Below are 15,989 nucleotides of genomic sequence, written 5' to 3' on the forward strand. Positions count from 1 at the left end.
ACTGAAGACTCTTCTACATGGCAAAAAACCAAAGCACAATTACACGTTACTTGGTACTTACCCGAGTATGACTGAATTAAAAAGTTATGGATAATGTTACGAGTTTAATTGTCATAAAAAAATTTAAACAACAATCAATTCAAAATCATCCTTAAGATAAAATTTTAAAATAATTATTCAAACAATTAATAAATTATAATTGTTTATAATTGAATGACAATCAATATATTTAAATTAAATTCTAAACAGTGGCGAATCTGATAAGGAGCTGAGGGAGGCCATGGCCACTCAAACTTTTAGTTTTATATACTATATGAGTCATACTACATACATACTAAAATTAGAAGAATAGACTTTCACACATTCTATAAGGAAAAAGCCAAATGCCCATGCTATAACAGCCACTTAATGTTGTAAGAAGCACATGTTCTAACTAAAATACGAAACACAATTGTCTCTGTGTTTTTCCTTTCTTTGCTCGAATATATTACTTGACTAGCTTTCCTAAGTCAAAACATTTTAGGGCCAAAAAACTTCACAAAACATTAAATAAACATTGTGAGGCCAAATCTTCCAGCTATATTTCCACCAAGAAAATATCACCCCTTATAATTTCAACTAAATTGCTTAAGTTTTATATCCAAAATAAAACTGCATAAGCTTCCTGTGTTACTTAATGAACCTATAAGCATCACCATTCATCAACATTCATGAGAGTAAGCACAAAGGTCAATGTAAACGAAGGATTCTTCAGCCTCCCGAAGCCATAGAAGGTCAATGTAGGTTTTCTAATTAAGTTCTTTTATATGAATTTTGTGATTTTCTTATGAATTTTTTCTTCAAATTTGGTTATGATTTTGGCAGAAATATGTTTATTTTCTTAAATTTGTTGAAAAAATCATTGATTTTATGTATTTTTGTACAAACTCTGTTTATCAAATAACTTAATTTGACTCGTAGAGTTTCCATAAGATTAATTTAAACATAAATTCTCTAAAAGAAATTATTCAGTAGTAGACAAAGGAATAAACTCGTTAAAAAAACCTAAAGAGTATTATTAATAAACTAATAATATTTAAATTACCATAAGAAATTATATCATAAAAATTTTATAAGTTTAATTATTTTGGCCCTTCCAAAATTTTAGTCAAACTCCGCCAGTGATTCTAATACTGTTATAAATTATTGCACTCAAATTTCTTGCAATATATTTTTGGAACTTTTTTTTTTATCTATTTTCTTTATCATATCACACATTTTATTTTATTTTTCTCTTTCTGCCTCCCTCCTTTCTAACTAATAGAAGTTATTTCTTGAACTACATTAACGACTAGTATTGCACAAGTTATTTCATGAAAAAATGCACAGGTACAACTGTTTTTTGTTCTAAAAAAGTATAACTTTTTATCAATTAATTTGTTAGTTGCTATTAATGAGAGATTCGAATTAATATAACATTTTTTTTTTCTCATTTATCATGTTAAGCTCATAATTTCATAATACAAGTACAACTGTATAAAGTCAAAGAAGCGATTGAGTAGCTTGTGTTTATAGAAAATAATGTGCTCGATTCGGAAGATAATAGAATCTGCGAAAGTAGATTCTGTTGTCTCATATGGCAACGAGACGAGGGTTCCATTCCAAAAGTGATGGATTAGATAGAATGAAAGGTATCATTGTGTTAGAGTTTGGACGTAAATAGGCAAGATCTAGATATCTTAGGTTTTGTTTGTATCCTTTTCTAGTCATGTTCTCCAGGGGTGTAACGCGCCAACGCAGACTGGACATAGGCCCATACGAACAAACTTCTAACTCCACCTTAAACCCTTAATAATGTAGCGCGTGTTTGATTTTCTGTTGATAAAAGTTTTGTGCTTGTTTATCAAGAAACGATTAATTATAACCTAAACAAAGAAACAATTAATTATCACTTTTTGCTTATATATTTGAGAATTTTGTATGGACGAAAAACTAAAGACCATCAGTATCTAATAAGTACTTTTCGTTAGTTCAATTTTTTTTTCATGAGATTTGTACGAAATGACATGATTAATGTCCAATCAAATATAACTTTTTCGTTCATTTCAATTTGTGTTCATACTAATTAATAATATCCACATTTCATATCAAAGATCCTCTTCCGGATCCATCTCTACACCTAGAAAAATTAAAAGCCCAGGCACATATATAGAAAAAATGAAAAGAAGAAAACAAATGATGGAGAAATAAAAAGATTGAAAAACTGTAGAGAGTTAGAGATAACTCTGCCCGAAGAGGAATCATGTCCATTTCATGTCAATATGTTATGAGAACTCCTGTGTGTGTTCATGATCGAATAAAATTCTATGACAGATAATGCCAACCAATGTTCCAATTTTAATTTATTTTTAATAATTTATATATATATATATATATATATATATATATATATATATATATATATATATAACTCGTTATATATTTAGATATAAAGTTGTGAACCATGTTTTACGGGAGTCAACCTAAAACAGTTTATAATTTTGAAATAGATGCATCAGAAGACGATGTGCACCCAAAGTGATGTAATGTTTAATTTGATACATGTTTAATCGTTGAAGATCTGATCACAGATACCGAGTGAAGGCCAAATCAAAACAAATAAAAACAAGCCCCCGCTCTGGCTGTCTCGTGCACACATGAAGACGAAAGGGAGAGATTCGCTAGCTCTCAAGTTGGAGCTATATAGAGCTGTGATGTGGGGAACTTATAATATTATTGAGTGTTTGATGGCTTGTTATCGTCATTGTGGCAGACCAAACTGTGCCTCCAACTTCCCTTTGTTCAGTCTCAGCCCACATATTACTGTTCAGAATTCCCTTTCATTACATATATTCGATCTTTTTCCAAATTAAAGCATGCAGCTTCTATACATACCTCTTAATTTGTTATCAACTTCCCATCATTGTCTACTTTTGTCAAAATCAAAAGGAGCAACATATAATAAGGTCATTTTAGGTAATATATCATCAGCAATTAATTATGAGAGCAAAATTAAAGATTACAAAAATTAAGATAATCTTTTTTAATGCATATAATCATTCACCTTGTTACATCATCCTCGTATCGGTTTATCTCATACAATACAATTAAATGAGGTCATTTTAATTATGAGACATATATATGTATATAGTGAGGGTACACTATAAAGTATTTCATTCTAAGAATTTTATATATATATATATATATATATATATATATAACTGTTCAATTATAAATGATTACGGAAAGGGAAGTAGGTGTTCTCTTGTCAGTCCATGTCAAGATAACTACATCTAGCATGCCCCAATCAAGGAGGAGCTTGTTGGGGTTAGAGATGCTTGCCCTCGTTGACTCGTTCTTTTCTATAATTTTCAGCCTACACTTCAGAGTCTTCAATATCAACCTCTATATATCTTCTATCCTGTTCATCAGCTCATGCACTTTCTCTTCAACATACATGTTCTTGTGCCGTACCATATGTAGCAAAATCGCAACATGCCCTATTACAACTAAAAATGACGTATATTTTAGGGGAACTAGGATATACTTGAGTTAAGAGTCAAAGATTAATTATTTGAAATACTAATATCTATTTAAGAGATTATTTTTTCTTAATATATGTTTTTCATACACACGTGTTATGGATAAAAAATTATGTACATTTGTGTGACTATATTTTTTTTAGAGAAGTGTGTGTCTATTTTTTATGCTTTATATTTGCTGAAAATTAAATACTTGTTATATAACAAGTTAGTTAACGTAAAAATCATTTGAATTTTTGTTTAAATAATATTATCACTTTATATTAATTTAGGAGGCTTGTGAGTTGTGATGGAGTCCAACTAAGTATATATCCCACGAAAGATCCCTGTCGATCCCTAGTGCCCAGAAATCCTTTTCCATGTGAGATTTTCTGCCAGGTGAATCTAAAATGCATGTTAATGTAGATCCTCGTATCAAAAACACTATAATATATTCAGTGAAAGTCACTTATGCGGATTTCATTTCGTCGTTGATTCAAGTTTTGTAATGCTCCTTAGGTGTTTCTTCATCTGCAGACATCTAATTGGTTGGATCAAAAGGTCTATTATTAACGCAATCTTTATTCACGCACAAACGTCAACTCCAACTTGATGGCAACTTGCTAGTTGAGTAGTATATAACTTTATTCTACCAAAAAAGAATCAAATATCCCGCGTAATTGTTCCCAAAAATAATAACGGGTGGCAACCAGAGAGATTGCAGATGGATTTAAAAAAACTTTAAGTTATCAAGTATTTTAAATAGGTGATTATGCCTTTTAAATATTGCACAATATCTGTAAATATATATAATATAAAAATAAATTAAAAATAATTTAAGGGTTAATTGTTTCATTAGTAATGAAAATAATTTAAAATAGAAAATTTTCGTTAAAAAAAATTAAAACCAGTTCAGCTAATAGAAATATAGGATATTACTTTGGTGAGGATTTGTAAAAAGAGAATTATTACGTAATGTTGATTTGGAATTTTTTTAACATTCTTAAAATAATTTAAACAAAATATAACTTTTAATTAATTACATAATTAATGAAAATATATTAAAATGTTTTAATTTCAGATAAAAGCTCGAACGACTTGCATTGCAACATAAAAAAAAGTGTCTGTTTGAAAAGAAGAATTATATAAATTATTTTGTTTTCAAAAATGAGAATTTGAATTTATAATATAAAAATATATAATATTTATAAAATCATTTTTAAATATTTGTGCATATCTCCTTAAAACTACACAATTACAAAACAGTTTAATTTGTAAAAGAAAAAAAATTATTTTGGCCTTTTTTTATAGACAAATTTATGCCTACAAATTATAATATTTAATGTTTTGTATTTTTTTTTGGTAAATTCGTGTTTAGTTTAGTCATACTAAAAATAAAGAATATTCAAAATTTCAAATCAATGTTCCCCATTTTGTGTTTCTTTATTATTTTTTTCTTTTTTTTCTTCCATTCATATTTGTCGACAATTCGAGTCTTATCGACAAGTGTTTCAATAAAAAAATTTAACATTTTATTATATTTTATGTAAATAAATTAATTTAATTCTTTAACCAATAACTTAATTATATAATTAGCTAATGTTCTCTATTTTTTTAGAAAGTTTATTAAATTTTATTCCTGTTTAAGACCATGCATGCTCTACACTTTTTTCTGGGATCCATTCAGTACATCTTATTTGCTTCTATTTTTTATAATCTCAATATTCAATTAAAATCTAAGCATGCTAATTTTAATATTTAATATTTTTATTTTTTGTTAAATTAATATTTTGTTTAAATCGTGCTAAAGACGGCAGATACAAAATTTCAAAACTATGTTTCCCATTTTGTGTTTATTTTTTCTTTGTCTCCCACTCAAATTTGTCAGTCGACGGAGATAACAATATTTTTGGAGTCTTACTAACAATTATCTTAAAGACACTGATTAAGAAGTCATTAAAAAAATATTAAATTTATAATGATAATGTATTCATAACAATTTATTAAAAAATTTAATATTTTAATGTTATTTAAATTTTTTTATAATAGTTGAATATTAAAAAATGTATTATAAAAGAAATTACTTACAATTTTTTTAGCAATGTCTTAATATTTATTAGAATAGTGATTTATTATTTCAACAAATTATTGAATATTATTCATCTAATTAACACTGTACTGCACTCTTTTTATTCATTCACCACACCTTAATTCCTTTCTCCTCGTTTTTTTACCTTCTCATCTCAATATTCAATACCTTTTCAATAAGAGAGTATGCATTCTAAAAAAATATATATAAATCAAGTCTGTACTCTTTAAAAAAAGAATAACAATTATTACATCATCTTTTTCTATCCACTCATTCACGTGTTTTACTCATTTTGTAACACATGATTATTTTATATTTTTATCTTAAATAAAATATTTTTTTAAAAATGACCTATAATTCTATGTTTTGTTTATAATTTTTTAAAATTAATAAATTTTTGAACTAAATGGGAAATAGAGAAAAGGAGAAAAAAGTGTGAGATAATATAAGTTACATAATAGAGAAAAAAAATGAGTCATGATAAATATTTTTAAAAACAAATAAATTTAAATAGAGAGGCATTTTCAAATATTAATTTCCAAAATATATTTAAGGCATTTTCCCTACCTTTTGTAAGTATATGTGTAATACTCAATTATGCCGAAATGAAAGGGATCTAAAGATTGCAGAGGTATGTGTGACTGTATAGTTGAAAATGACTTAAAGAAATTAATTGGTATTACCTATATTAACAAGATGCATTTATTTTTTTGATAGTCCACCACTTAATAATTTCATAATTAAGTGTGTTTTACTTAAACGATTTTGAGATGAATGATTTTTTGAAAAATTTATCAAAAATCGTGTAAGTATCATCAAAACATATTGAACAGCCTTATATTAATTTCTAGGATCATTTATTGATTTTAAAAACACTTATTATTCAGATCTAAAAAAGATTATCTATAAAGACCAACAAGAATGTTTAATAAAATAATAGCGTGTGAGATGTTACAATATGTGCATCAAGATTGAAAAGAATGAATGATTAGTTGGTCTTATTTGCAAGAAAATCCAAGTTTTATTGTAAATTTTGATTCTTTAGGCTTTTGCATTGCATATTTTGTAAGTAAAACGTAAAACTATATCCGGAAATTAAGCAGAAGCTAGCATAGTGAAAATGAACAGTGAGTGGCAGCAGATTTGTTTGAAACCCGATATCGTCGTACGTGGGTGTTATTAATTCTACTTTCAGTTATTGCTTCTTCTCGTCCACTTTGGATTTTAAAGGAAGATAGAACTATATACCCAATGATTCTTCAAGAGACAAAGGAGAAAAGAATGAGGGTTGGATGGAGTCTTGGCATTGCCTGTGAATAAAGTCCATATGCTTGGAATCCTTGAGCCTTCCGCGACTACGATTTTGACCACAACATGAAGATTTTTGAGCTCTCCTCAATTACAGTATTTACCCACATGCAAATTCCCATATATGATGCTAAGAATGTGTGGGGTGATTGAGGTTAAATGTAGTTGTAGGCTATAAAACAGAAGACAACAATGGGAATGTATAATTCATTGCAGAGGTCAGTAAGGTGTGGAGCATCGGCTTGTCACGAAGCTGAGCGGCATCCAATAAGAGAAGGATCAATGGAGTAGGGTTGGAGCTAGAGAGGAAGCCATGCATGCATTGATTGTTGAAAGATTTGGATGATGGTAAGAGAGGCTTTTCACACAATTGAAAAGAAAAAAAAAAGGCTTTAACCCCCTCTGGGACAACCTCTCAGAATCTTTGTTTTCTTTGGATTTTTTTTTAGTTTGAATTTTGAAGCACTGTGTTTGATCTTGGTAAAGACTAACGAGTAAATATCCCTCAGTTCCTTGCTTTCAGTAGTGGGATGAGATTGCGGTTCTCTAAATGAGTACGTACTTTTATATTGGGCGATGATATAAAAAAATTAAAAGAATAATTACGATATAAATTAAAAAATAAAAGTGTACAAAAAATTACATAACTCTTCTATTATTATTTTTATGATTTTTTTTACATTTCACTTTTTTATTTTATTTTCTATCATATTATTTATTATATTTATTATTATTTTTCTTTCTATCTCCTTCGATCAACTCATGAAAAAAAAAAAATAGCTAGGTTCATATTTTCTTAAAAGATTTCCATATCTTTTATTTACCTTCACGTCTCAATTACAGCATTTGGCAGTTACCTACCTCCAGTTAGTTCTTTTCACCTATACAAACAAAAGAATAATAATCCATAAATATCTTATCATTTTAAACACTCATTTAATATTTTTTATTTTTTTTATCACGTTATAAATTCTATTATATTTATATTTTATTTTTCTTTTTTCTCCCCTCTCTAACTGTTAAATAGCTAGCAGAGTGGGGGCCCGTGTAACATTTTTGACTGAGGAACGCTATATCTTTTTACTATATTCTTTATATATTAATCTTTTTAAGTATTGAAAAAATAATAATAATTTAAAAATACTTAATTAATATTTATTAAATAGAACGAGTGTTCGTTACAGGAAGGAGAATAATATTTATTAATATCACTTGTCCTTGAAAAAAATAATAACTCACCTATTGTTCAAAATTATTAAGGTGGTAAATTTTCTCAAACTAATAATATATAAATAATCTTTTATTTTAAATATTTCACAAATACTTCTAATTTTTCTTTATCTCTCTTCTTATTACATTATAAAATTTATTATATTTATATTTTTGTCTAGGCGTTAAATATTATTTGAGTTTTCTATCAAACATTTTCCAATTTCTCTCTCTATATATGAAAATTTTTGCTTTCCATGCATTTAAAAGGCGCACACACCCCTCTAGCCACACTCCCTGGACTAGTGCACTTCACTGACTCACCATTCCCACTTCTTTAAATTCCCACAAGAGGGGTACCACTGGGGGGCAAGAAACAAATACACAAAGAAAGAAATAATTAACAGGGTCTTCTTCTTCTTCTTTCCAAGTTCTTTAATCCCTTCCTTTCTTGGGATTTTCTTGCTGAGAATATCATGGAGTCCTTAAAGGCGCAAGAAGGAGGAGAGGAGCAAGTGAAGTGCGTGTGGGTTCATGGCCCTATCATCGTAGGAGCAGGACCCTCAGGGCTAGCCGTCGCCGCGTGCCTCTCCCACCACGGAGTACCCTACGTCATTCTCGAGAGAACAAACTGCATAACCTCACTTTGGCAACACAGAACCTACGACCGCCTCAAACTCCACCTCCCTAAACACTTCTGCGAACTCCCCTTAATACCCTTTCCCCTCCATTTCCCAAAATACCCCTCCAACTCCTACGCTTCACGCTTCAACATCCGCCCCAGGTTCAACCAGTCCGTTCAGACCGCCCAGTTCGACCCTTGTTCTCAGCTTTGGGTCGTCAAAACCAATGGTTTTCAGTACATTTCGCCGTGGCTTGTGGTTGCTACTGGAGAGAATGCTGAACCCGTTGTTCCCTCGATTTCTGGCATGGACAAGTTTCGCGGACCCATTGTTCACACCAGCGTCTATAAATCTGGTTCTGATTACAAGAACCAGAGGGTTTTGGTCATTGGTTGCGGCAACTCGGGTATGGAAGTTAGCTTGGATCTTTGCAGGCACAACGCCAACCCTTACATGGTTGCAAGAAACACAGTATGTAACTAACCATGTACTAGTAGTGTATACACATGTACTCTTGTTTCCCATGCATGTTTTTCTCATTTGGGTAACTACTTAAAATATGAACAAAACCTAGATGCAGTTACTTAATTAATTGTTTTTCAATCAGATTTGAAGTTTTATTTGGACAATTTGTATTGATCTTTAATAAAGATATCTTTGATAAAGGTTTGCATTAAATATCTTCATTATTCACTTTATCCGTCTAAATGTAATTGTTATATAAGAAAAAAATATTCTAAAACAATTATATTTTAATTTTTTAATATAATATTAAATATTTTTTTTATTTATATTTTTTATGATACACAATAAAATTTATAAATTAATTAATGATGATATAAGGTTAATTTTTTTAAAAAATAATTATTATTTATTTATTAGTTTTTCTTAATAAAATATTTTAGACAATAATTATTTTAAGATGGAGGGAGTAGTATTTACATTAAAGATCAATCTTTATATATGCATGTTTATGCAGGTGAAACTCTAACTTTGACTAAGAAACTACATCTAAGACTCCAAGTTTTGCCGTTAAAATATGATAAATAATGGTCAAAAGTGTGTGTGTTGACTCATGGTTTTATGGTACAGGTACATGTTTTGCCTATGGAGATGTTTGGGTTTTCGACGTTTGGAATAGCTATGGCTCTCTTGAAATGGCTTCCAATAAAGTTAGTAGACAAGTTGGTTTTGGCGGCGGCTAGGTTAATGTTGGGTGACACCGCTCGCTATGGCGTTAGAAGGCCCAAAACAGGGCCTATCGAGCTCAAACTAGTTACCGGGAAAACCCCTGTGCTTGATGTTGGACAAGTCGCTCAAATAAGATCCGGTAACATCAAGGTACATCTGTATTTAAATGAAACCAAATTATATAACCATGCTTCGTTTTCTGATAATAATGTACTTTAAAAATGCAATTAAGCAGCTATTCAATTTTGCTAAGTTTGGTTAGGGTTTGTTGCAGGTGATGGAAGGAGTGAAGGAGATAACAAGAAACGGTGCCAAGTTTATGGATGGACAAGAAAAGGAGTTCAGCGCTATAATATTGGCGACGGGATACAAAAGCAACGTGCCCACTTGGCTTAAGGTAAAAAAAAAAAAGGAAAACAAAAAAAATTGACCTTAATTGCCTTCTGCATGTTTACCTCTATCTTGCATATATATATATATCAGCAATTCCAACTATTTCTTTTCTTATTGCTCTATTTTCTTAAAGGCATATATACACTTTTTGAAGATCTGAAAAACCTTTATTTTGCATTTTATTCAGTTTATTTTTATTTAATCAAAAACAAATAATTATCTCTTATATATATTCTAAAATAGTAGTACTAGTATTTCATACGTACAAGCACTTGTTGAGTCAGTTGGTGGTTTGGGAGTTGGGACATGCATAGCAGAAACCAACAAATGGGTTCTTTTCTTCATACAACAACAATGAAAGAAAGAGAATAAAATGACTTTGGGTTGCAAATTTGAAACTTTTTCATTCTAGTGAAGTTTCATGTGAAATATCCCGTTAGCTACTTGTAAAATCACACCTAAAACAATGCCCCTTTTGTTCCTTTCCGTCGTTCGAGTTTTGAAATGCTTCTGAGTTGAAAAACTGCAGTAATCTGATTTGTTCCTTCTCAGCGTTCCTTCTTCTTTGTTATTCCAAACCAGTTTTTTGAGTTTTCTTTTTCTGGGTCAGGCAAAATGATCAGTGCATGCCAGCCATCACTAAAATGACAAAATTTACAACTCCCCATTTAATCATGATTTTTTTTATAATAATTACTTTTAAAAAATAATTTGTGATTGATTTGTATACTCAACAATAGCATGCCTATTAAATTCAAAATTATTTATGAAACTGCAGAGTTGTGAATCTTTCACGAAAGACGGAATGCCTAAAACGCCGTTTCCAATGGGTTGGAAGGGAGAGAACGGATTGTATACAGTGGGGTTCACGAGAAGAGGTCTTCTTGGAACTGCATCGGATGCCGTAAAAATTGCTAAAGACATCGCTGATCAATGGATGACCGTTAAGGACAGATCATACTGTAATTCCCACATCATCTTTCTCAAGAGTACATAGGATCACGTGTAAATAAAAATGTCCTGAATTTTTTTTCTACCTCTTTACAGAGTTTTTTTTTTTTTTTTTTTGTGTATGTACAATTTTGTATTTGCAGTTCAACAGCATTTTTGTGTCTAAACTTTTCACCTCTTGGCTTTGTGTTTAAAAATTAAACAGTTAAGTTCCTAAATGAAATACCTTGTTCAAAGAAAGGACAACAAAATGGTCGGTTATGGCCATGCCTCTATATCAATGAGGCATGATATTCTTGCCTATCATTTTTCATACTTTATTTTATGAATTTAATTTCTCGGTATTATTAATTTTATATTGTTAACCAATAAAAAATTATAATATTTAACTTTTAAAATAATTATTATAAAAAGTTAACAAAATAATTTATCTCATGATAATTTATAATTAGGTTATTGTAAATTTCCTTTATACTACCACATGGACTAATTTCTCTAATTTTATTACCTTTTGAGCATGTATAATAAGTTTTTAAATAAAAACGTGAGTGTAAAATAAGTTTTAACCAATAACAACGAAATCAAGCCTAACATGTTTATTTTGGCTGAACATGTTGCGACTTGATTTGACTTGGGCTGTCTTTGGTTTGATTTTTTTGTTAATTTTTAATAAAATTTTGACAAATAATTATTAAAAATTATTTCCAAACATGCAGGGTCACTGAGTCCAACACAAGCTTAATTGCACGTTTGAAAAAAGAATGTGAAGTTAAAACGTTCCTTCGATTTCAAAACAACGGAGGTATTATTGTTTTTAGGGTTGAAATGCACAAATTATGAAATATTTCATTAATATGAAAATTACCACCTCTATTCCTTCTTTATGTCTTTTAAGGTTATTTTTTAAAAATAAAAAATACAATATTTTTTCTTGAATTTATTAAAATAATTGGGGAGTTTTCTATTTCGCCGTTTTATTTTTCCACTCCACAATAAGTAAATTAATTAAGAACAAAAAAACAAATAAGAATATAATTGATAAAATACTAAGTAACATAATTTTAAACTTTATAAACAATAAATAAATAGAAACACAAATTATTCAAAAATCCAACAATTAAAAAGAAACAGAGGGAGTACATCTTAACTGAAATATCCTAATATCCTCATTAATTAGTTAATTTTTAATTTAAGAGAAAAAAGTGAATATATATATATATATATATATATATATGAAGCAATATAGCTATTTTTGAAATATAATTAATTACTGTGCAGGATATAGTTGGCAAAGTTTTTTACACTAATATCGAATTTCTAAAATAATAAAAAAATTTCAAACAAAAATTTAAGTTGAGTGCGCTCTCCTCCAACTTTGCTTGTAGAGTTAATAATGTCACATTTAGAACCTAAAAAAACGGCACATTTAGAGTTTAATTAACAATATGTTTTTAGTATAAAAAGTTTACATTATTATTATTATTAAATAACAATGTAAATATTGTTGTACATTGTTTAAAGAATTAAACAATATTAAGGCATCTATTTAAGGTGCGAGATATATTAATCATATAGGGTAAAAGTTTACATGATGGTGTTTTAGAATTACACTCTCTTATGAGCAGAAATTATGCTCTATGAATCCTAACGTTTTAGGTCTCCAGAAAATGAAGATAAGGAAAGAAACTAAATATTATTTCTTTGATATTTATTACAAACTAAACATCCCTTTGTATAAGGTTATGACCAGCAGTGCTAACATGGAATGAAAGGTATTAGAATGAAGAGAATAACAGAAAATGGGATATTTACGATAATGGAATAAAACAAATGAAATGTGCAGTGCAACATTGAATGGTGTCACACGATGGGGAACAATGGCTGATAGTATATTCCTCATGAGCAAATCCCTCCTTGCCAACTTAGCATTCTTGTAACATAATTGATTTACACAAAATCCCTTAGGTGTTGTGGTGTGGTGCTTTGATGCATGATAGTGTCTGTCGTGCTTGGTTGTTTTATGTTCGTTGGTTGTGGCTAAGTTGCCTTCTTCATAACATTTCCTAACCCATCAAAAACACTTTATCTTCAAGGTGTTGGGACCTCAAATCCAGATCGCAAAAAAACAACTTGGTGACACAGTTCAAAACAAAATTGCTAAAAACATGAGATGGGTTTAGAAAAAAATGACACGTGAGTGCAGTTTGGGCCATAGTGATTTGGGTTTGTTGTGGAAAAGATGTAGGTGTAGGAAAAAAACGTGGATTTTGCAATAACACAAAGGTCACACACAGGAGATATGGGGTTCTAGACCCTTGTGCAAAAGCTGTGGTGGTGTTATTTTGACTTCATGGTGGTCGCGCGTGATAACGCTATGGTCAAGTGTGTTGTGAAAGGAAACAACATTGATAGCCAGGGTGGTGGAAGAAGACACATAGTGGTTGTGTGTGTCGACATTGATTCCGACTTGATAGCGACTGTGAGTGACGACGCCGTGGGATGACGACATCGTGGTCGTTCATGTACCAGAGGACTGCAAAATCCAATTGAATCCCATTTCTGTCCAGGTACTCCAGGATCCCAAGGGTTGTTCCACCTAAGCTCACCTGGTTCATCAGCCTTCCCCATATATGCTTTTGCAATTTCCTTCATCTTGGTAAGAACAAAGGCACTAATGTGGCTAGGGAAATATTGTTGCCTATTAGCTTCCACCCACGCATCGCCATTTGGAGCCTTAACAATGCTGAATGGAACCACTTTCATCTCCTTTTGTGTTTGAGCATCACCAAAGCGCCTACCAATCAACCACTTGGTATCAAGGAGAGTGTTTGGTGGGTTAGGTAGAGCTTGAGGCTTGGTTGGGGTACCTATAAGTAGCTCTATCATACACCAAGGGACAAGTTCCTCCGTGGCGTCACAAGGGACTTTTTTGTCGGCACGATTCCTTACCTTGAGCACAAGAGAAGGAAGACTATTACCACAATGGAAGTTGTTTATGCTCTCAAGAGGCAAGGCAGGGTGAAGTGGCACTACTAGAAAATAAGGTTTTAACATCGGTTATTTAAGACTTTCAACATCGGTTATTAATTGATGTTGAAAGTACCAATGTGGAAAGTAGTATCATTAACATCGGTTTTTCAAAACCGATGTTAACTAATAAATACAACATCGATTATTTAAATAAGCGATATTATATGATACGAATTATGAAAAAAAAAAATTATAAATCTATAAATTAACATCGGTTTTTTAAAAAACTGATGTTGTAAGTGACATTTAACATCGGTTTTTTAAAAAACTGATGTTGTAAGTAACATTTAACATCGGTTTTTTAAAAAACTGATGTTGTAAGTGACATTTAACATCAGTTTTTTAAATAACCAATGTTAAATGTGACATGTGACATCGGTTTTTTAAAAACTGATGTTGTAAGTGATATTTAACATCGGTTATTTAAATAGGCGATGTTATATGATATGAATTATGAAGAAAAAAAAGTTATAAATCTATAAATCAACATCGATTTTTAAAAAACTGATGTTGTTAGTGACATGTAACATCGGTTTTTTAAAAAACTGATGTTGTAAGTGACATTTAACATCAGTTTTTTAAAAAACTGATGTTGTAAGTAACATTTAACATCGGTTTTTTAAAAAACTGATGTTGTTTTAGAAATTTATTTTTAACATGATGTCTGTTTTTTCAATAAATCCCAAAAATAACCTGCAAATTTTAAAATCAGACCACACAATATATAATTTTCATTCTGTTTTGAAACAGTTTTTACCAGAAAATTCAATAAGAAATTTACTAATTACTATGAATTTAAAACATATTTAATGTTGAGACATGAATTGTAAATTAAGTAAGTAAATATAAACTACAATTACAAGATTGTCTAAACATCCTAAGTTTCATTTTTCACTTTCAAATAGTACTTTGCCCACTGGTTGCGAAGTGCCTTCAATCTTTCTGGTTCCAGTGGTCTAGGATCAGTGAAATACTGCATGATATAATAAAACATAAGTTAATAATATATTAGCAATCATAATAATATGAAATTTGGTGAATTAAAAATTACCATTTCCCAATTATTCTGGAAATTTCCTAAGATTATAGTTGACATCCAATGCATGACGTAATACCCACACTCAGTGCTTCCTTTTTGTCTATTACACTAAATACATTATGAAATTTAGATATGCAACGTTCAGTACAAATTAGTCTACACAATACTAAAATATAAGTGAAAACATATTGTTTAAATAACTTACTTTAACAACAATCCACCTAGCAGGAGTCTTGGATTTACTTTGTTGAGTATCGTCAAGTCCTTTCAAAGCACTATTGAATACAAACATAGATTCTTATTGTACATTTAAAATTTTGATTTACCTGACTAATGCTAATGCAAATATATTAAAAAACAACACTGACCTATTAATTATGCCTTTGAGGTAGTTGTCTGGCTTATTATGCAACGAACAAAACCAAATGACAACATTTTCCTTAGGCAAAATGACGACCATTTGCCAATGTGCACTGCAGTGGAGACCAATATATGTTATTATACTATTATACATTATTTAAATTCATTTGTTGAGTTTAAGTTACCCATTCAAGTAGGCTCCTAGGTACACATCTCGTTTTGAATTTTGCATCCAGTTCTTAATGTAATTTTCTGAT

General features: G+C 30.1%; 1 protein-coding gene across 1 annotated transcript; it reads left to right on the forward strand.

Annotated features, from left to right (window-relative positions):
* The first annotated feature begins 8,431 nt into the window (after nt 1–8,431).
* LOC100793803 (probable indole-3-pyruvate monooxygenase YUCCA4) lies at nt 8,432–11,602 on the forward strand. The gene is made up of 4 exons (XM_003527749.5): nt 8,432–9,239; nt 9,861–10,109; nt 10,234–10,356; nt 11,131–11,602. The coding sequence occupies exons 1-4, from the start codon at nt 8,622–8,624 to the stop codon at nt 11,347–11,349; spliced, it is 1,209 nt and encodes a 402-aa protein (XP_003527797.1). The 5' UTR covers nt 8,432–8,621; the 3' UTR covers nt 11,350–11,602.
* The last annotated feature ends 4,387 nt before the right edge of the window (nt 11,603–15,989 follow it).

Source organism: Glycine max, chromosome 6 (genome assembly GCF_000004515.6).
Source record: "Glycine max cultivar Williams 82 chromosome 6, Glycine_max_v4.0, whole genome shotgun sequence".
In the NCBI taxonomy this organism is placed as follows: domain Eukaryota; kingdom Viridiplantae; phylum Streptophyta; class Magnoliopsida; order Fabales; family Fabaceae; genus Glycine; species Glycine max.